We start from the raw sequence: 22,889 nt of genomic DNA on the forward strand, positions 1-22,889 counted from the left end.
CTGTATTTTATTCTCTTTGTCTTTTAAAAAGAGAAGAAACAAGGCTGGAAGGAAGCCTCTGCCTTTTTGCATCACAGACCCTCATCTTTTTGTTGTTGGCAAAAATCCAGAAATGACGGTTTTTGAAAACATGAGTCCATTCTCAGGAGAAATGTCCAGAGTAGAGTCTGAGTCCCTTTCTCTGGACTTCCAAAATGGACTTCCCTTTCTGCCCAAACCACCCCCCTCCATTCCAAAACACACACGACACACATTTGGGCATTTCACATGGCTTTACTTAACATAGCCTCTTGCATATTTCAGAGGCTTATCCATAACTAAACCACCCCTTGGTTTAACATTAGCATGGTTTAACATGGCTATGCATATTGAACATGATGTCAAGGTGGTTTCACAAGAAGTGGATTTGCCATTCAGGTTTCTTCCACCAACTGTACTTCTGAGAAGTGTCACTGGTCAAGAGAAAGCACAAAAATACACCAAAAAACACACCTTGGTGGGTGACACTGTCTCGCCTTCAGAAGGAGTGAGCGCATGCCTCAGAAACTGATGTTATCAATATCACCATCCTCATCATCACACTATCACTGTTCAAACAAGGCAGGCTTCTTAGCATTCAAAGCACCCAAATGCATTTAAATAATAAATAAAATAATTTTTTATTTATATGCCGCCCTTCCTCCGATCAGGGCGGCTTACAACAGTTAAAATACAATCAATATACAATCAAAACCTACAATCGTATACATAAATAAAATACACCTAAAACAAACCAACAGTAAAAAGCCCCATAGCCCACCCTTGGCCACGAAAGAGGAGGGAGGCCCACAGGATATTTATTCGGGGAATGCCTGTTGGAATAGGAAGGTTTTAAGGTCCTTCCTAAATTGGGCCAGGGTAGTCGACGAGCGGAGCTCTGTGGGCAGCGCATTCCAGAGGGCTGGGGCACTGTGGAAAACGTCCTCCGAGAAGTGGAGACTAACTAGCCCAGGCACCTTCAGTAGCTGCTGCCCAGACGTTCTGAGGGTGCGAGGCGGATGTACGGGAGAGGCGGTCTTAGGTATCCTGGGCCCAAGCCATTAGGGCTTTATAGGTAATTACCAACACCTTATATGAGCCGGAAGCGAATGGGCAGCCAATGGAGATCTTTTAAACCGGTGTTATATGGCTGGTCCTGGGAGCACCAGTGACCAGCCTGGCTGGCCATGTTCTGCACATTTTCAGCTTCCGAGTTGGTATAAGGGTTGCCCCATGTAGAGTACATTGCAGAAATCCAGTCTCGAAGTTACAAGAGCATGTACAACAGTTTTCTAGGTCCCTCTGGGCCAGGTATGGGCGCAGCTGGCGAATCAGCCGAACGGAAACAGGTGTTCTTGACCGTCGTATCACCTGAGCAGTCAGGTGAAGCGACGAGTCAAGAAGTACCCCCAGACTGCGCACAGTGCCTTCACAGGGAGCGTGACCCCGTTCAGGACAGGTGGAACCACCGCCATTCCGGGACGCGGGGAACCTATCACTAGTACCCCGTCCGTTTCTCTGGATTCAGCTTGAGTTGGTTTTTCCCTCATCCAGCCCATTACCGACTAGAGACAGGCCACGAAGGAGAGACGCCATCCCATGCACTGCATCAGTCGGAGACATAGAGAAATGATTTGGGTGTCTCAGCGTACTGATAACCCCGCGCCCCATGTCTCCGGATGATCCCCCCAGCGGTTTCATGTAAATGTTAAATAGCATGGGAGACGAATGGCCCCTTGAGGGACCCCAGTTTTAAGGGGCCTCTCGTCGGAGCACAGGCACAGTCTCCCAGCTGCACCATCTGGGACCTCCCGGAGAGGTAGGACCGGAACCACTGGAGAGCATGCCCCCGATTCCCACCTCTGCCAGGCGTCCCAGAAATAAACCATGGTCTATGGTATCGAAAGCCGCTGAGATGTCCAAGAGCACCAGCAGGGACACGTTCCCCTGTCAATGCTCAGACGGAGATCATCGACCAAGGCACCATGGCCGTCTCAACCCCGAAACCCGCCCGGAAGCCAGTTTGAAATGGGTCCAGATAATCCGTTTCATCACCAAGACGTCTGAGCTGGATAGCACACGCCCTCTCGATCACCTTCCCCCAGAAATGGTAGCAGCGAGACTGGCCGATAATTATTATGTACCAGGGGGTCGAGGGAGGGCTTTTTAGGATCGGTTTACTATGGCCAATTTAAGATCCGATGGAAATGCCCATCCCTTAAAGATGTATATTATCCGGTGTACAAGGATGTTACCCCGTCCCCCCTGGGCCGCTAACCATGAGGGACAGGGATCAAGAGAGCAGGTTGTTTCCCCGAACACTCCGAGGATCTTGTCCACATCCTCGGTACTCACCAACTCAAACTGATCCAGTTTAACATAGTCCACGGAGGCTCTGGGACACTTCTACCTAGGTCTCTGCTATAATGTCAGCGTTCAGATCTTCGCTTATACGAGAGGTTTTATCCGCAAAAAGTGTTAAACAAGTCACAGCAGGCCTTAGAAGGTTCAAGGATCTGGTTCAGGGCGGAGGAGCTGAGTTAGCTCCCTAACCACCCCTGAACAACTCGGCGGCGCTACTCAGCGGACGCAATACGGGCACAATAGAACGAATTCTTTGTTCGCGTATTGCCTCTCCGTTGAGTCCTCTAACAGTTGGTCTAGGAGAGCCTTGTCGTCTAAGGCAAAGGTGTTTCTGCCGGCAACGGTACTCTAGCCGTCGCAGAACCGCTTCCTCGCCCGGAGATCTTCCGTATACCAGGGCTTACGTTTGGAGCAGGCCTGAGAGGGCACTTGGGAGCGATCTGTGTATACCCTGAAAGACCGGTATTCCAAATACCGGTAAGGGCATCAACAGAGTCGCCGTTATTTCCAACCGCGAGCCCCTCTAGGGCTTCTTGGAACCTCCAGGTTCCATCAGCCTTCGAGGGTGGACCATTCTAAGATGTCCACCACCCCCGGGGGGGATCTGGGTAGAGGCCTGATTTTCACCTCTTCCAGGAAATGATCCGTCCATGACAGGGGGAAACATTAACTATTTCCACCCACGGATTTCCGCCTCCGAACAGAAGACAAAATCGAGAGTATACCCCGCACAATGCGTAGGACCCTGTATCAGCTGGGACAGGCCCATGCCGCCGGGTATCCATGATTCCCGAGCCGCACAGATGGAACATGGCTGGCCGTGAGGGAGATTTGAAGTCACCAGGACAAGAAGCTGGGCGTCTCCAACATCAGCTCAGCGACCAGCTGTGGTCAGCTCGTTAAGGGAGTCCGCAATGCACGGGGTGGCCGACACTAACAGAATCCCTAGACTGCCCAACCTTTAGGGTCAGGTAAATACACTCGATATAGGAGGTCTGTCGGATGTGGTTCCTGGAGAGGGACACGGTGTTCCTATGTACCAAGGCCACACACAAACACACCCCCGCCCACCTAACCTGCGCTGGTCTTCACCGAGTACACACTCGACTTCAGAAAGAGTGAGCACAGGCCTCAGAAGCTGATTGATATCAATACACCATCCTCATCTCAATCCTCATCCCAACCTCATCATCACTATCATTGTTAAAACAATGTTTAAAAAAATAAAAACAAGGGAAACTTGGATATTATTAATAAAAAATTAACCAAAAATAATAATAAAAATTGATTCAAACCACTGCACAGACTGACTCTCTTAAACAGGCCTGCCCTGAAAAAATAAGTAAATAAATAAGGGAAACCTAAAAGAGACTCACCTCCCCTTCTCCTGCCGCTCCTGCTCCTCTTCCTGTTTGCATTTGCGCCAGAGCCCTTTCCCCTCCCTCTGGCCAGAGTCCGCTCTGCCTCCTTCTTCTGAGGCTCCGCCTCCTTAAGGGGACCAGCTCCCTTTGGAGGCTGGCGCATGGCCAGGGCCCAGCCACGCAAGTGGGCCAATTGCGCGCTTCCGCGGCCGGTCGCAGAGGAGGAGGAGGGAGGCAGAGGAGGAGGTGGGTGGCCAGCTGGGCCCCATGAGCGGCCGTGCGCAGCCATGTAAAGGGAGCGTGGGGGGCAGAGGAGGAGGAGGCGGCGGCGGCAGAGGGCCCGTTGGCTGCATGAGCGCTGTGCGCAGCCATTCTGAAGGAGCGTGCGGGGAGGGGGGGGGGAGGGAGGGGAGGGGAGGAGGAGGCAGGGGAGTGGGTGGCCGGCGTTGCATGAGCGCTGCGCATAAGAGGGCCGCGGGGGAGTGGGGAGGAGGAGGAGGTGGCCGAGGTGGGACAAATCCCGCTTTTGGCAGGAAACTGGACTGGACTGGGCCAGGACCGCCAAAAGCGGGATTGTCCCACCTGCAGGCGGGTTATGGCATCCCATCTTCAGGAATTTTACTTCAAAAGATGCTTAGGATGTATGTTTAGCCTTGGGAAGAGAAAGTTTAGGGGTGACATGATGGCAATGTTTAAATATTTGAAGGGAGATCATACTGAGGATGGAACCAGCTTGTTTTCTGCTGCTCTAGAGAATAAGACGCAGAACAGTGGATGCAAACTACAGGAAAAGAGATTCCACCTCAACATTAGGAAGACTTCCGATAGTAAGAGTAGTTTGACAGTTGAAGATGTTTTTTTGGAGGGCGGTGGACTCTCCTTCCTTAGAGGTTTTTGAACAGAGACTGGATACACATCTGTCAAGGGTCTTTCATTGCAGATTATCAGATGGGGGACAGGAGCTATCCATCCTGTGACAGCGGTTGCGCAAAGAACTTTCACTCTTGACCCTCTGATCCTGTCATAAACCTGTCAGCAAAGTGGAATTGCATTAACGGGTTCTTTGAAGGGCAAGGACAGGACAATTCCACTTTACTGATGGGACAATGACAGGATCACCGCAATGTCATCTGAAGTCCTTCCGTGATCATGTAGGAAGATGAGACAAGGACATGAAAAGGACGGGACAAGGATGTCCAGTTGCCCAGTCTGAGAAGACAAACCAAGGAATTCAAACTAGAGAAAAAGAGATTCCAGCTCAACATTAGGAGGCATTCCTGACAGTAAGTGCTGTTCAACAGAGGAACACACTCCTTCCTCGGAGTGTAGTGGAGTCTCCCTGCTTGGGGGACTTTAAACAGAGGCTGGATGGCCATCTGCCAGGGATGCTTTGATCTGGATTTCCTGCATGGCAGAATGCGGTTGGACTGGATGGTCCTTGGGGTCTATTCCAACTCTAGGATTCTAGGATTCTGTCTTTATTTTGAACGAAGCTGGATGGACATATGTCAGAAAGAGTGATTGGATAGTACCTTCCTGCAGAGCAGAATGGGGTAGGACTGGATGGCCCTGGCGAGGGTCCCTTCCAAGATTATGATTCCATGTATTCCTGCGTGGTGGAAGGGGGTTGGACTGGATGGCCCAGGGGGTCCCTTCCAACACTATGAGTCTATGATTCTATCTAACTTAGCAAAAGTTTCCTGACATTAAGAGCTGTTCAACAGTAGAAATGCTGCTGCTCGGAGGGTGGTGGAGTCTCCTTCTTTGGAAGGCTTTAAACAGAGGCTGGGTGGCCATCGTCACAGGGAGGGCTTTGATCGAGAGTTCTGCATGACAGAATGGGGTGTTGGACTGGATAGCCCTTGGGGGTTCTTCCAGCTCTCTGATTCTGTGATTCTGTGTGTTTGCTGTAGGAGAGAAGCTAATTATAAATGGGACTTCAATTCCTCTCTCAGACAGGGACAGCTTGGCTTTAATTACCCTGCCTCTGTTTCGGAGGAGAGATTAATCGCTTTTCCAGACGCTGCCAGCCTTGGTTTCCATGCAGACAGCCTTTCCCTCCTGGTGTCTTCAAGGTGTGGTGGACTACAACAGAGGCTTAGTCCAACACACCAGATGGCCCCAGTTTGAAGAAGGCCACTCTGTTTCTCGGAGGTAAAACTGCAGCCTGTTTTTAAGCTCAAAAATCACCAAACAGTGGTATCTTGTTAGCCAACCAAATGCACAATATCCACGCTGCAAACTTTCCAAGCATTCAACATGGATATTGTGCATTTTGGTTGGTAATAGAGGTATCACTGTTTGGTGAATTGTGATGTTATGGGATTTGCTCTATGGCCAACACGGCTGGATTTTTTAAGTGTTGAATATCAATGGCCCTCCATCACTCCCTGCATATGGAATGGTACAATGTTCCTTACAAACCATTTGAATGGAAAGGAAAGAACCACAATCTAGTATGGTTTCCAAGGAGGATAAGGGGTCATGTACCACACCTGGAATCTGTGCCAGTTCTGAGCACTTCCAGATGGATATTGGGAAAAGCTGGAAGGTTTCCAGAGAAGAGTGGCCTAGATGACCAACGGTCTGGAAACCAAGCTTTAATGAGCAGTGCCATGGTAGCCATATTTATGGATCTGAAGGGATGTCATGTAGAGCAGGCTTGTTTTTCTGCTGCTCCACAAGATTAGGACACAAATCAATGGATTCAAATTCCAAGAAAAAAAGATTCTAACTAACATATAATTATATTATATTATTATTATTATTATTATTATTACTTCTTTAAGACCTGTTTGACAGTAGAATAGATTGCCTTGGAGGGTGGTAGACTCTCCACCTTTGGAGGTCTTTAATAGAGGCTGGATGGTCATGTCTCAGGAGTGCTTTAATGGGTCTCCCTGTATAGTTTAACAAGACAACGTGTGAAAGGGATCAAGGAGTCCTAATAGACCACGTTGAACATGAGTCAACAATGTGATGCAGCAGCTAAAAGTCCAATGTGATTTTAGGCTGCATCAATAGATGTATACTGTCTAGAGATTGAGGGAGGTAATAGTGCCACTCTATTTTGCTTTTGTCAGGCCTCACCTGAAATATCCCGTGTCCAGTTCTGGGCCCCACAATTCAGATGTTGAGAAGCTGGAGCGTGTCCAGAGGAGGGCGACCAAAAGGTGAAGGGTCTGGAAACTATGGCCCCATTCATACTGGCCTAAAAGACATGGAGGGAACTGGGATGACCGGATGCCCCTCCCCCGAATCGCTCCGTTAGCAAGTGCCCACTACAAATTGAAATCGAATGCATTTTGACAGAAATCGAATGCATTCTGTAGATTGGCGCTGCCAATCAAGCTATCGTCATGGTGACGTTTGCAGGGCATCGGGGGAAGTGTCCTCCTTTAAAGAGCCAGGCACAGGGGTTTAGCGGCTGAGAGAGATGCCCTCTCTCTCTCTCTCTCTCTCCTCTCTCTCTCTCTCTCTTTAATAAACCTGTGGGCTTTTGGGTCAGATCTGCCCTGTCCCAGGCAAAGGATGGGATTGCCATGCATTTTTTCTTTTCTTTTAAAAGCAACATTAGCTTTCCCTTTGCTTCCTTGCGTATCTGCTCAAGAAGACAAACCATGCGCATATTTGCCTCAAAAAAAATTGTTAAAAATGAAACATTGATTGTTTGCAACATTTGTAGCTTCTCCCTCTGCAGAAAGCAAGGAGATCCAAGGATATCAAGTGCAAACCTGACTCCATCTGCCCTGGAATATAACCATGCGCATGTTCGCTCAAAAAAATTGTTAAAATGTAACATGTTTGCAACATTCTGGAATATAAAACATGCTCATGTTCGCTCAAAAAAAATTGTTTGAATTTGAAAGGGGGGGGGGGGGCCTGACATGAGCTCCATTCTGACTGATTTTTCCTCCTGCAAGGGAAGGAATGTCCAGCGACAGAGGGTTTGGGCAGGGGATGCAGGGAAAAGAGGCTCCTAAAGAATGCCTTCCCTTGCTCCCTTCTTCCCAGGGCCTTTCCTCCTCCCCCTCCCCTCCGATGAGGGGAGGAAATGCCTGCCCTTTGCCCACCCTCTGACCTAAATCCCTCCCTCAATTTGCCTCGATTGTGACGAGGCCAAAGTTCTCATTCCAGGACCCGGGGTTTTCCAAAAGAAACGGTATTTGCACCGATTTCAAAAGACCCGCGCTAGGGGCCATTTAACACGGAACGGGTGTGCAAGCCCCGGATTCGCTTTGGTGAGATTTTGGGGTGAGTAGGAACTTCACGTGATTGAATCGGTTTCAAGACCGATTTTTTGTTTAATGTGAATGGGCCCTATGTCCTAGAGCGAAAAGACTTAGGGAGCTGGGTGTTTTAGCCTGGAGATGAGAAGGTTAAGAGATGATATGATAGCCCTGTTTAAGTATTTTGAAGGGATGTCCTATTGAGGAGGAAATAAGCTGTTTTCTGCTGCTCCAAGAATTCCACCATCTTGAGGGGGAGAAAGGCCTGGCCTGGAAGACAAAGAGCCCTCCTCCTGACCACCATCTTGAGGGGAGAGAGGCCTGGCCTGAAGACAAAGAGCCCTCCTCCTGACCACCATCTTGAGGGGGAGAGAGGCCTGGCCTGAAGACAAGAGCCCTCCTCCTGACCACCATCTTGAGGGGGAAGGAGCCTGGCCTGAAGCAAAGAGCCCTCCCTGACCACATCTTGAGGGGAGAGAGGACTGGCTGAAGACAAAGAGCCCTCCTCCTGACCACATCTTGAGGGGAGAGAGGACTGGCCTGAAGACAAAGAGCCCTCCTCCAACCACCATCTTGAGGGGGAGAGAGGCCAGGCCGGAAGACAAAGCGCCCTCCTCCAACCACCATCTTGAGGGGGAGGAGGCCAGGCCTGGAAGACAAGAGCCCTCCTCCAACCACCATCTTGAGGGGGAGAGAGGCCAGGCTGGAAGACAAAGAGCCCTCCTCCAACCACCATCTGAGGGGGGAGAGAGGCCAGGCCTGGAAGACAAGAGCCCTCCTCCAACCACCATCTTGAGGGGGAGAGAGGCCAGGCCTGGAGACAAGAGCCCTCCTCCAACCACCATTTGAGGGGAGAGAGAGCCAGGCCTGAAGAAAAAGAGCCCTCCTCCAACCACCATCTTGAGGGGGAGAAGGCCAGGCCTGGAAGACAAAGCGCCCTCCTCCAACCACCATCTTGGAGGGGAGAGAGGCCAGGCTGGAAGACAAAGAGCCCTCCTCCAACCACCATCTTGAGGGGGAGAGAGGCCAGCCTGGAAGACAAAGAGCCCTCCTCCAACCACCATCTTGAGGGGGAGAAGGCCAGGCCTGGAAAGACAAAGAGCCCTCTCCAACCACCATCTTGAGGGGGAGAGAGGCCTGGCCTGAAGAAAAAGAGCCCTCCTCCAACCACATCTTGAGGGGGAGAGAGGCCTGGCCTAAGAAAAGAGCCCCCTCCAACCACCATTTCTTGAGGGGGAGAGAGGCCAGAGCCTGGAAGACAAAGAGCCCTCCTCCAACCACCATCTTGAGGGGGAGAGAGGCCTGGCCTGAAGAAAAAGAGCCCTCCTCCAACCACCATCTTGAGGGGGAGAGAGGCAGGCCAGCAACAACAGGCCTCACCTGGAAGACAACATTTTTTTAATTAATATCAATTATTTCTTTTTAAAATATTTGATTGTACTTGTATCTGTCATTGCAATTTTTTACTTGTACACCGCTAGATCAAGCGGAATAGCGGTCTACAAATAAAACATATTAGTATTATTATTTATTAATATGGGCAATGGATGCAAACTACAGGAAAAGAGATTCCACCTCAAGATTAGGACAGTGGACCACTTTGCCTCAGAGGATGATGAAGTCTTCTTCTTTGGAGGTCTTTAAACAGAGGCTGGATGGCCACCCGTCAGGGATGCTTTGATTGAGAGTTCCTGCATGGCAGAAGGGGGTGGACTGGATGGCTCTTTACTCCAGACCTTGGGAAAGTTACTATTAGAACTACAACTCCATCTTGGTCCCCCATTGAAAGAAGCTCAAAGAGCTCTTCTAATATTATTTTTTCTGGGAGAAGAATTGTGCTATGGGTGATGGAGGGCCTTTTTTGTGTTAGCTCCAGAAATAATAATAATAATAATAATAATAATAATAATATAAAGAAGAGAGGAGGAGGAGGAAGAATTTTTTATTTCCTGGATCAACCATCCATGGCTAAAATATTCAAAAATATATAAATTCCAAAAGGAAAACCATTTTATATAAGGGACACCATTTTACTATCCATTGTATTTAATGAGACTTGGACATCCATGGATTTTGGTATTTACAGGGGGTCCTGGAAACAAATCCCAGCAGATACCAAGGGCCCACTGTAAATACTACTACTAATAATAATAGTAATAATTCACTGAGATCTTGATACTTGAAACCTTTACAAATTTATTCTGTCACTTTCTATGTCCTGCTCTTGTTTCATATTATGGGTTTAAAAATGGTATGTGTCTCTGTGTGTCTATGGTTTAATGTCATTTTCTAAATCACTTCAGGAGGATCTGTTGAAATGCCATCTAGAAATATGGAAAATTCTGAATAAATAAGTACAATACATGGATAATTAATGCTTTTTGAAAGAAAGACAGAATATCTCTTCTCAGACTGCAGTCATGTTAATCTTTGAGAGCACAGTGTAAGGAATTTGAAATTCAGCCGCTTGCTCAATGCGTTGCAAAATACATCACAGGCGAGATCACTATGTACATGGAGGAAACCGAGTGTAACTTAGTTGTTGTTGTTAATTGCAGTCATGTTGACTTTGACTTATGGTGATCCTTTGAATGAGAGACCTCCAAAAGCCTTTGCACAACTTTTGAAACTCAGAGCAGCTTGGCTTCTTTGAATTTATCAATCCATTTGTAGCATAGTGTTTCTCCTTTCTGCCTTCCACCTCACCAAATATTACTATCTTTTCTAATAACCATGTATTCTTGTGATAGGTCCAAAGTATCACAGCCAGGTTTTTATTATTGCTGCTGCTGTTGTTGTTGCTTCTAGGAAGAGTTCAGGCTTGGTTAGCAATAGGGGCCATTTAGTTAACATTTTGGCAGTCCATGATATTTGCAGGACTCTCCTCCAGCCCCACATCTCAAATTAGTTTATTTTCTTCCCATCCACATTCCTCACTTTCCAGATTTCACACCCAACTGTACAAATCAGAAACATGATGGCAAGCACAATCCTGACTTCAGCATTCAATGATATATCTTTACCTTTGAGGATCTTGCCTTGTTCCTTCATAGCTTCAAATCCTAGCTTTCTTCTGATATCTTGACTGCAGTTTTCATTTTGTTTCAGGACAAGGCATGGGATATCTTTGACCATTTGGATGTCTTTATTACTCATTTCAAAGTCATATAAATCCCCCGTGGCCATTAGTTTTGTGTTCTTTATATTGATTCTCTTCATATCAGCTTCCTTCACTGCCCAGCTTTCACAACTAAACTTTGAAAGGGGAAATATGGTGGCCTGGACCATTCTGAATTTACACTCATGCAATTATCAGCGTAACTTGAGACTTGTAGAATTACCTGACTTTTGTGCCATGTGTTTTTGAGCAACCAAATAGGCACATGTATTTGCATTGTGTCTTCATGCATAAAGTGCCTCCATGTGCACACCCATGTGCAAGGCACAGCCATGCCCAACTCCAGTTCTCCAACCTTCAACTGAATATGACTGATCCTCGTTAGACAAAAAAGACCAACCGTTTCCACAATGAAGTTTGTTTTCATTTGTATGTATTTACTGGACTTCTATCTCACCTTTCTCCCAAAATGGGATTCATGGCGGATTCAAAGCTTACATGTATGTAAGATGCCAAGAGGATTCTGGTTCAGGATTAGTATTAATGTCATTAGCTGTAGACTAAGGCTGTCTTTGCACTGCAGAAATAATCCAGACCTTGCGCCATTTTGGGTGCCCTCTTCTGGACACGCTCTAGCTTGCCTACATCTCTCTTGAATTGTGGTGCCCAGAACTGGACGCAGGATTCCAGTAAAGCTGATGCATTAGCAATAACACATGTCAGTGTCCAGCACCAAAAGAACTGCTGGAGAGGCTTGGAACTGCATCCAGTTCTCACACAAGACAATGTTCATTGGGCATGGATGTGCACATGTGATGCTCATCCATGCATGATATGCCTATTTAAGGACTTATTTTGCATGGCACAACCTACAGAACTCCACTCCCCACCCCTCTTGAAATGCCTCCTTTGCACAACAGTGGAACATTTGATTTGTAGGCATAAGACAATTTACACCTGGATGTATCACCAGTGCTATGCCAGGTACGTGTCTATCCTTCCAAAATGGGAGTTTATGCTCACTTTTGTGAACATAGTATACAACGGTCCCTCCACGTTCACTGGCATACATACAATCATAGAGTTGGAAGAGACCACAAGGGCCATGCAGGAACCCCCTTGCCATGCAGGGTTAGGGGTGAAGGACCCCTGTGAATGTGGAAAAACCACAAATAAAAGAAAATCCCTATCCTTTTTACCTGAGAGAATACCTCTCTAGGCATCTCTAGGTCCTCCAGTGCAACTCTGTGGTCAACATCTGCCAGAAGTTGATCATAGAACGATGCTGGAAGACCTACAAATGCCTAGAGAAGTATTTTCTGTAGGAACATCGAGGTTCTCCTGTACAACTCTATGGTCAGCTTCTGGCAGAGTTGCGCAGGAAGACCTAGTGATGCCTAGAAAGAATATATTAATCAAAACCACAGATAATCAAATCCGCTAAAGTCAAAACCGCAAATGTGGAGGGCCAACTGTATCTATTTTGCTACCATCTTGGGTTAATTTATTGTATCAGCTAATCCACATAAGCTTCAGGGGTCCAATTTTAATTGTCTCATCTGAGAGATGCAACCTTAAGTGGGTTTGCTTCTTTCCAGAGTGGCACAAACCAAAAGAAAGTAAACTATTTAAGAGAGCCTTTCCTTCAAAGTCGGATCGGTTCCTTTCAGTGATCAGGCTCATTTCTCCTTTTATCAGCCGCCTTTCGAAAGCATCTCCCCGTTGGCATGGAAGTTAACATTAGTATGCTGATTGTCAGCGAAGGAGGGGAAGAACAGCTTACTGTGGGAAAGTAATGCTTATGAACATAATTCATCCTGTCCCACATTTAGGGAAGGGAGAAGTGATTCAACAGGGCACTTTCAGAGAAAGTGGTCAACATCAGTTTGCATAAAATTATGCAAATTGCCCAAATACACCAATTCCTCCACGGAAAAGAAAAATGGGTATTTTTGGCTGTAGGGGGAAAACCATGCTTTTGGGGATTAGGAAATGTGTTTTCTGCACAAAAGGCAACGTTTTGCATGCCCAAAATACACTATCTCCTTTTCAAGAGTATTGTATTGTGTGTAGAAAACATGCTTCCTGCCCCCAAAACATGTCTTTCTGTGTGCGTTTCTGCAGCAATGGATTTTGCCCCAACGAAGAACTGCCTGACGTGTAAAGAATTTCATAGCTAGCTTTTTCCTGACCGTGACGCCTCCGTTTCTCAGCAAGGATTCAAATATGATTGAGTAACCTTCCCATCCCTATTCACTTAGTCCAGAACCTGAAAAGGTTATTTATGGACTACAGCTCACCAATCCCTTTCTGCTACGATGTCTAGAATCAGAAGAAAACTAAGAATGGCAAGGGCAGCTATGAAAGAACTGGATACGATCCTAAAGATTAAAGATGTAGAACTGATCACTAAAGTTAGAATCATACAAGTCACTGTGTTCTCCATCGCCCTGTATGGATGCGAGAACTGAACAGTTAAGAAAGCGGATAGGAAGAAAATCAACGCATTGGAGCTGTGGTGCTGGAGAAGAGTGCTAAGGCTACTGTGGACGACCAAAAATGAGTCCTTGAACAGATGAAGCCGGACATCTCCCTGGAAGCCAAGAGGATCAAACTGAAGCTGTCATAGGCGCGGGACAGGCCGCCTAAAAAGGGCAGCCTGCCGGCGGCCTAATTTCTTCAAGAGGGAAGCCACAGCTGCCAAACTTCCCTCCGAAGGAAAAAGAACCCAGAAAAACCGGGTTCTTTTTGCGCCGCAGGGCCGACGTAATGAGTGCACCACTGGCGCACTTGTTACATAAGCACCTCGTGGCAACATGTGAATGCCACTGGTGCTTACGTAACAATAGTGGTGCCCATGTACACGGGGTGCCACCATTGTTATGACACCGCGCCGTGTTAGGGTTAGGGACTGTGCAGTCCTTAACCCTAAAATCGGCGCCAGCACAGCACGTTTGCGCAGTCTGTAACGCACCATACTTTGGCCACATCATGAGAAGGCAGGAATCAGTAGAAAAGGCAATACAGTCAACTCTCCCTGTCCACAGATTCTGTATCCACGGATTCAACCATCTACAGTTTGAAAATATTACAGTCAGCCCTCCGTTTTTGTGGGGGATCCATTCCAGACACACACCCCAATGAAAATGGAAACTTTCAGCTATTCAAGCCCCATAGGCTTGAATACAGGTGTGTGCTCTTTAGTGGCTGCGGGCACATGCCCCATTTTAACCCCTCTGTTTACTCCTTGCGAGTAAGCAGGGGTTGTGGATCTGAGGTCCACACAAATGGAGGGGCAACTAGTAAACCTTGATTTTACCAGTTTATATAAGGGACACCATTTTATTACCCCACTGTATTTAATGGGACTTAGACATCCAAAGATTTTGGTATCCATCAGGGATATGGAGGCTCCTGAAACCAAACCCCAGCAGATACAAAGGACTGGCTGCAAAATCAAGACCTTTTGCTACTATTTCAAGGCTCGAAAATCTATTTTTTTAAAATATAAATTCCAAAAAGGAAACCTTGATTTTGCCATCTTATATAAGGGACACCATTTTACTATGCCATTGTATTTAATGCCTGCATGGTATGGCAAGGGGTTGGACTGGATGGCCCTTGTGGTCTCTTCCAACTCTATGATTCTATGAATCTATGATTGAGACTTGAGCATCCATGAATTTTGGTACCCACAAGCGGTGTGTGTGTGTGTGTGTGTGTGTGTGTGTCCTGGAACCAAACCCCAGTGGATACCAAGGGCCCATATAATGCTTGGCAAAATAGTAAGATAGTAGGAAAAGAGAAAGACTGCATTCCAGATGGATAGATTCAATCAGGGAGGCCATGGGCCTGTGTCTGGAGAGCACTGGAGGACAAGAGGTCTTGGAGATATCTCATCCACAGGGTCGCCATGAATTGGGGTGGACTTAAAAGTGGCTAAGCCAGCTGGGGTATCCTAGGAGTTGTAGTCCTAAGAAGTAACTGTTCCAAGTTCTCCAGCTTACTGAGTGTATACACGCACCCCATGGTAAATGCTTAATACTCAAACTGTCATCCAAATTCACTACATGCACACCTCAGTTGTGAGCCAGGGTGGCATAGTGGTTTGAGCACTGGAATACTCTGGAGAGCAGGGTTTATATCTCCACTTGGCCATTAAAATACACCTTGGACAAGCCACACTCTCTCAGCCTCAAAGAATGGCAGTGGCAAACCCCCTCTTAAGAGACTTGCCAAGAAACCCCTGCAATCGCTTCACCTTAGGGTGAAGCTTCACCTTTAGCCTTCTGCCAGGCTAAATTAATTGGGTGCAAACTATTTTTGAAATCTGAACAAAGAAGACAGCCATTCAAGTAAGCTGAGGACTAAGATGGGAGGAGGAACGAGAAACCAGGACATTTTAAAACCCACTGAAAATGTGGGAAAGAAGAGGATTAATTGGGACTGTCCCTTCCAAACTGCAACCTGCTGTTTTATTGTTGTGTGCCTTCAACTCCTTTACAACTTATGGTGAACCTACAGTGAATCTTATCATAGGGTTTTCTTGGCAAGATTTGTTCAGAGGGGGTTGGTCTTTGCCTTGCCCTGTTGCTGAGAGAGTGTGACTTGCCCAAGGTCATCCAGTGGATTTCCATGGCCAAGCCAAGATTCGAACCCTGGTCTCCAGAGTCATAATCCAACGCTCAATAGTCCAACGCTGGCTCTCCAAACTGGGACTTCCAAGAATTTATTCAAGAGCAAATCCAATAACGTCCAAACAATGATACCTTTATTGGGCCTTCATTGTTTGGATGTTATTGGGTTTGGTATATGGCCAACACAGCCATATCCCTAGATGATTTTTTATTCAAGAACAGTTTTACTCAGGAAGAAACCAATCAAATCAGACAGAAAGCAAGGATCACACAAGCCAGTCACTCAAGGCAACCTCTACCGCTCTTTCTGCCACCCATCCAGCTGAAGCCGCCCCGGAGGAGATTTAATTGTGTTGCTCATTAGTGACAACGAAGCTGAGAGATAATTAGCTGCCAAAGAACATTAAGCCATTCTGGGAGGTGAGGAGGTTGAGGACTAGGAAGGCCCACCGGATGCTTCGGCTTCATTCTGGAAAGCTGGGCTCGGGGGCCAAAGGGTGGCGTGGTATATCTGTTGTTCTTTGTCATGGCCTGTGGTTTCTTCCAGCTAGCCTACCAGCTAATGGCATCCCTGACGCCCTTAATAAGTCTGAACGACTGTCCGAATTGGACTTAATTGGTGCTGGGAACAACCCAGTTCCATCACGGCTCACCATGGCATCGGATTTGGAAACTGAGCAGAACTGCAATAGCAACAGCAAGTACATTTTTATACCACTTATCAGTGCACTTAAGCACTCCCTAAGCAATTTACAAAGTGTAAACTAATTGCCCCCAACAATCTGCAGACTCATTTTAGCGACCTACTCGGAAGGATGCAAGCCTGAGTCAGATTTCCTCAGCCAAGGACTTTGCCAGAAGACATTGCAATCCAGAGACTAGAGCTGGAAAAGACTCCAAGGGCCACCCAGTTTAACCCCATTCTGCCATGCAGGAATTCACAATCAAAGCATCCCTGATAGATGGCCATCCAGCCTCTGTTTAAGGACCTCCAAAGAAGGAGACGCCTTCACCCTCCAAGGGAATGTCTTCTACTGTTCAACAGCCCTTACTGTCAAGAAGTTCCTCCTAATGTTGAGGTGGAATCTCTTTTCCTATAGTTTGCATTTATTGTCCCATTGTGTCCTATTCTCTGAAGCATCAGAATACAAACTTGCTCCATGTGACACCCCTTCAAATACTTAAACAGGGCTATCATATCACCCCTTAACCATCTCTTCTCCAGGTTAAACATACCCAGATCCCTAAGTCTTTCCTTTTGTGGTCTCTTCCAACCCTATGATTCTATCATACTTTGGCTAGACTCTGGATTGCAATGTCTTCTGGCAAAGTCCTTGGCCGAGGGAAGTGTGCAACTCTGCTCAGTTTCCAAAATGGTGCATGCTGGGTTGGAGCTTGGAAACATTACCTTTTGGACTGTGGCTCCCAGAATCCCCCACAATCCCTTTGCCAGCTTAATGGCTGGGGGATTGTTGCAGTCCCATAGACGAATTTCCAGAAAGCTGTTGGCATCTCCTGCTGGCTTCTTGATGGAAGGGGCTGATGTTTGTGTCCACTGAAGAGTTGCATTCAGTTCACGGTTTCAAAAACAGAGTTGTGCATGGAATGCAATTGCACCATTAGATGCACAAGTGATCCAAGTGTAGTGGAGTTGTATTACACAAGCCCTGTACTGATACCAATCCAAGATGGGATAACTGGCATGCCCTCCTTGTCCTCTGATGAAGAGGCTGAGAGCCCAGGGAACATGCCAGGGCTGCAGCAATGCCAGCAACCCCAGGAGGTGAGCCTGCAGCCAGCACAGGGACTCTGTTTTTGACCACTGCTTTTGTTATAGACACTTCAGTGAGCTAAACTTTCCTTCTGTCCCTGCTTGAGATGCTGAGGCTTCATAGTAGGAGCTTGGCTAAGAGCAAAACAGGACAGTAGCGTATGGAGATCAGTGGTCAGTGTGCATGGCAGATAACCCATTGTGTAGCTGCAGCGCTCAGTGCACAAAGGCAGTGCATGGAGGCAGCACACATTCACATGCTACTCTGTGTACAGTGGGCCCTTGGTATCTGCTGGGGTTTTGTTCCAGGATCCCTTGGGGATACCAACATCCATGGATGCTCAAATCCCATTAAATACAACGGATAGTAATATGGTGTCTTATAGATAAAATGGTAATATCAAGGTTTGCTTTTTGGAATTTATATATTTTTTGAATATTTTCAAGCCATGGATGGTTGAATCTGTGTTTAAAGAATCCATGGATACAGAGGGAAAACAGTACTTCAGTGCACTAAACACAACTCTGCTTACATTGCCATCAACTGGCTGTGGTTATTGTACTTTTCCAAAATTAGTCACTCCACATGAAGAACACAACTTAACAGGATGCCAACTGAGTCATGCATTCACATGAGTTGTACTGAAATGTGTGAGAGATGCAAAAGCACATGCGATGTGCATTTAGACATGCGTTCAGTCACACATTGAGGCATGCAGTCAGTTGTGTGACATTCAACACAAGGGGTGCCTAACATAATCAGAGTATGCATCCATGTGCATGGATTTACACTACACAACCCCTGTAAAAATCTTGGCCAATGTTGCTGAGTTCTGACCTCATCCCTAACCTGTTCAAAATGTCTTGAGCTTGGGAATTTGCGTGAGGTATGTTTCCATCATGTGTGTGCCTAGGATGGCAGTTTCACTCCAAAACCCTATAGACTTTTAGCCGAGTATCGTTATACATCAGCAAAATTTGGAGTGTGGTGGAGTCTCCTTCCTTGGAGATCTTTAAATAGAGGCTGATGGCCATCTGCTGGGGATGCTTGGATTGAGAATTCCTGCATGGCAGGGGCTTGGACTGGATGACCCTTGGGGTCTCTTCTGACCCTATGATTCTGTGAGAGTTACATTTCATCCCACAATTGTGAAACAGATGGTATGGCCATGAGCTCACCTGTTGTGCAATAGTCAGTTAGCTCCCCATTCATACAGCCCAAAGTGTTGCAGAGGGTCAAGTGTTTGCATTTGCAAAATCATTGGCTACCCAATGACCTCAAGGAAGCTCCATGTGCTGCTTTCCTCTGTAGGGCCCCCAAAGTCTTCACACTTGTGAGAGAGACAATGTCCTCCAATTATTATCAGGAAGAAGGAAAATGATCAGAAGAGAAGGTCTGCATGAGACCTGGGGCAGAAAATGACCACTAAGAAGGAAAAAGAATGGAGGGGTGTCATGTTGAAGATGGAGCAAGCTTGTTTTCTGCTGCTCTAGAGAATGGAACAAACAGCAATGGATGCAAACTATAGGAAAAGAGATTCCGCCTAAACATTGGGAAGTTCTTCCTGATGGTAAGAGCTGTTAAAAGGTGAAAAGGCAGAAGGGAAAGAGAAAGAGAAAGAGCACTGTGGTGGGATGCGGGTCACTAACTGGTCCTGTACCCTTGCAGAGCTGGCTGTTCTGCTAGCTGTTATAATTGAATGCTTAATGTCTTTTTATATGCACTTGCCAAGTATATTTTAAAAATATAATGAGAGTTATTATCAATCATTATTATTTCACTTGGTCCAGAGCAGGTTTCATTTTAGCTCTAGCTTCCTGCAGTCTCTAATGGGTATAGTAGGTACAATTTGTCTCTGCATGTCGCACTGATAGCAGGTATGGGCCCGTTCTTGATACACACAGAAGGAGAGAGCATTGACTCCTTTCCTCCTTTACTGGCAAAATCTCACCCATGTTTGAATATCAAATCTTTGCTGTTAACGTGCAAAGATTTCTCTCTGTCCTACTGATTTTGCTGGCCTGTGGAGGTAAGGGTTGTAGACGTGAGAGAGAGAGAGCATCCTTTGGCCAACACTAAATTCAGTTTTGTAAAGCTCCTAGTTTTCATGGCTTTGACAAAGAAAAGTTAACAATCCAAGGGCAAAGCTGTATAAGATTCTATGTACAGATGGAGTTCTACCAGCATAGTTAACTTTGAATATGGGATGCTAAAGAGGGAAAATGGAGGTGGTTGCAGCTCAAGGGAGTTATCCAGGTTCTTCATTGCTGGCCACTCTAGGCTCTAGCCCAACTTTGAAAGGAGCTCTCCATGGCATTAGGGGGTGCAAAGGGGTTAAGGCTGCACCGGATGACACCCCAAGTGTTGTGTGACACTGTTGCTCCCCAAACATCTGCCTTTGGGCAGAAATGGCTGTGGGATTTGCCTTTTGTTGTTTCAAGTCGATCTCGACTCATGGTGACATTATGGATGAGACCTCTCCAAGACCCTCTGTCCTCCGCTGCTTTGCTTAATTCCTGCAACCCCATAAAACCATAGTGACCTCCTTAATAGTGTCCATCCGTCTGGCCTTGCTCTCTTCCTACTTCCTTTCAACTTTCCTAACATTATTGTCTTTTCCAATGATTCATGCCTTCTCATGATGTGTCTGAAGTATGACTGCATCAGTTTGTTCATCTCGGCTTCTTCCAGGGAGGTTTCTGGCTTGATCTGCTCCAGGACCTCTTTGTATGTCCTTATGGCTGCTGTCCATGGGTCATCCGCACTCTTCTCCAGCCTCACATCTCAAATGAATGGATTTTATTCCTATCTTCTTTCTTAACTGTCCAGCTCTCACATCCACACTTGGGAATAGGGACTACAATGGCTTGTAGGATTCTAACTTTGCATTTTAAGATCTTTTCTAGTTCTTTCATAGCTGTCCTTCCCATTCTTAATCTTCTTCTGATTTCCTGGCTGCATTCCCCATTTCTATCAATGTTTGATCCCAGGTACGGGAATTCTTTTACTACTTCTATTTCTTCATTTTCTAGGTTGAACTTGTGAAGGTCCTCGGTGGTCATTATTTTGGTTTTCGTTATGTTCAGCATTAAGCCTGCCTTTGCACTTTCTTCCTTGATCTTCCTTAGTAGTTGTTCCAGGTCTGGGAGGTTTTCAGTTCTTGAAAGCTTTGAAATGATGCTCAAACCAATGTTCATGTAACAACCCTCTGCCCTGCAATTAATATGTTTGCATCCAATGCTTGTTGGGGTGGATCTGGATGATGGATTTCTGCTATTTCTCCTTTCAGGAAAGAGTGTATGTGTACCTCTTGGATGGAGAGGCTCGGCTGACCTGCAACGACCCACCGCATGAACTATCCCAGGAAGGGAAGCTCAGGTGAGTGCCACCAATTTTGCTGATATCTGTGGGCAAAGGCAAGACCGAAAGGCTGGTGGAGGAAGAAAGCTGGGAAGGGGTTTTCTTTCTCTTGTAACTCTAGGAGAAACTGGAAAACCAAACCTGGAGAATCAAGGATCCAGCTTCACACAGAGAAAGAAATGCATTCCTATGTTAAGTCGAAGGCTTTCAAGGCTGGCATCCATAGTTTTTTGTGGGTTTTTTGGGGCTATGTGGCCATGTTCTAGAAAAGTTTATTCCTAATGTTTCACCAGCATCTGTGGCTGGCATCTTCAGAGAATGCTGGCATAGAAGAGACTGGGGTATATATATACTGTGTGACCCTGGGTTGGTAGGAGTGATTTCCATGTTGATCTGTGTACAGTGGTACCCCGGGATACGAAATCACCGCGTTACGAAATTTCTGGGATACGAAAAAAATAAATAGGAAAAAACTGTTTCGGGTTACGTTTTTTTTTTCGCCTTACAAAAAAATTTTTGGTGCTTTTCGGCGCTTTTTCGCACGAAATCGCGCCTTCAAGGCTAGCGGCTATGGCTTTTTCGGCTAGCGAAATCTTTCGGGTTACGAACGGCGCCGCGGAACGAATTACATTCGTAACCCGGGGTACCACTGTATTGTTCTGTTGCAAGGCCTCTGGGTGGGAGGATATGCAAAGAGGAATTGCGTCTGTTTAGTTAGTGATTCATTGTCTTCTGGGAAAAACCTTGATCCTGGGTGGTTTTCATTTGCATTTGCTGGGTCTTGATTTTGGGGGTTTTCAGGACAGTTGCCAAACTTTGCTCACTTTCAGGGTTTCTACTTTCCTGTTGAAGCTGTCCAGGTGTTTATGGATTTCAATGGCTGTGCATTCTGACCTGATAGTTGTTGGCATGGTCCAGAATTTCAGTGTTTTCAAATGCCATTTTATGCCCAGGATGTGTTGCATCTCTAATTAAACAGACACAAATCCTCCTTGCATATCCTCCCCCCCCTGAAGCCTTGCCATTCAACAACAGAACAATACACAGGTTAACATGGAAATCACGCCTCCCAACCCAGGGTCACACAGTATATATATACACTCCAGTCTCTTCCATGCCAGCATTCTCTGAAGATGCAGCCGAAACGTCAGGAACAAACGCTTTGACAAACTATCAAAATCTTCCAACAGCTAAAAGCAACATTTACCGGGAGCAGGCTGTTATTTCCAAGTCTTCCTTAAAAATATTTGTTCTGTCTTTATCCAAAGATTCTGGTGGAAATAAAAGGAGTTTCTTTGTGATGTTGGGGAGGAAGAATGACAAGAGATAGGAGGTGACATGATCGCTGTATTTAAATATATATTTTTAAATTAAAACATACCTTTACAGATTCAAATTGACAGTTTTGCATATTTCAAGATAATGTCCATCTCAATATACATATCAGAAAATCAACCACAAATATGAAAAGAGAGCAACAACTTTAACTGCTTCCTAAATTTCTAATTCATCCGGCTTCATGGAACATTTATTTAGCTCAGTATTCTCAACTTCAGTCATTTCACAGTCTCAACAGTTTGAAATCCACAAAGCTCAACTCTTAATACTTATTCTTCCCTTATATTCTTGTTTTTCCAAGTTTCCCATTTCCTTTTACATCGTTCTACAATGGGGTTCCATTCTTTTTTGATAATGTTCAAATCTTTATTGTTTAAATATTTTAAACATTTAAACATGTTCAAATATTTGAAAGGGCATCATATTGAAGGGGGCAGTGTGGCGTAGTGGTTTGAGTGTTGGGCTTTTTCAATATGTTGGCATTGTTTCAGCACTGGCAGTTGCCCACACATTCCCTCCCCACGGCTGTCGCTTTTCTTTCCCAGTGCCACTCTTTCTTGATTGCCATTCTTCACAGTGTCGTTTAATCCTCTCGATTGTAGGAACCCATGTGATTGTTTTTGTCGCCCACCACATTTGTCACATCGGTCGGAAAGTCAGAATATCAACAAAATGAAACCCCCCAGATTTAA

At 46.1% G+C, this 22,889-nt stretch overlaps 1 protein-coding gene across 2 annotated transcripts in view; it reads left to right on the forward strand.

The window, feature by feature from the left end:
- PDE2A (phosphodiesterase 2A) overlaps window positions 1-22,889 on the forward strand; it is a 528,828-nt gene that overhangs the window by 406,346 nt on the left and 99,593 nt on the right. For both annotated transcript variants that reach the window (XM_042457505.1, XM_042457506.1), the window contains one exon: window positions 20,789-20,877. In XM_042457505.1, coding sequence (XP_042313439.1) covers window positions 20,789-20,877 — 89 coding nt within the window. The remainder of the gene's footprint in view (window positions 1-20,788; window positions 20,878-22,889) is intronic.

This window comes from Sceloporus undulatus, chromosome 3 (assembly GCF_019175285.1).
Source record: "Sceloporus undulatus isolate JIND9_A2432 ecotype Alabama chromosome 3, SceUnd_v1.1, whole genome shotgun sequence".
Lineage (NCBI taxonomy): Eukaryota > Metazoa > Chordata > Lepidosauria > Squamata > Phrynosomatidae > Sceloporus > Sceloporus undulatus.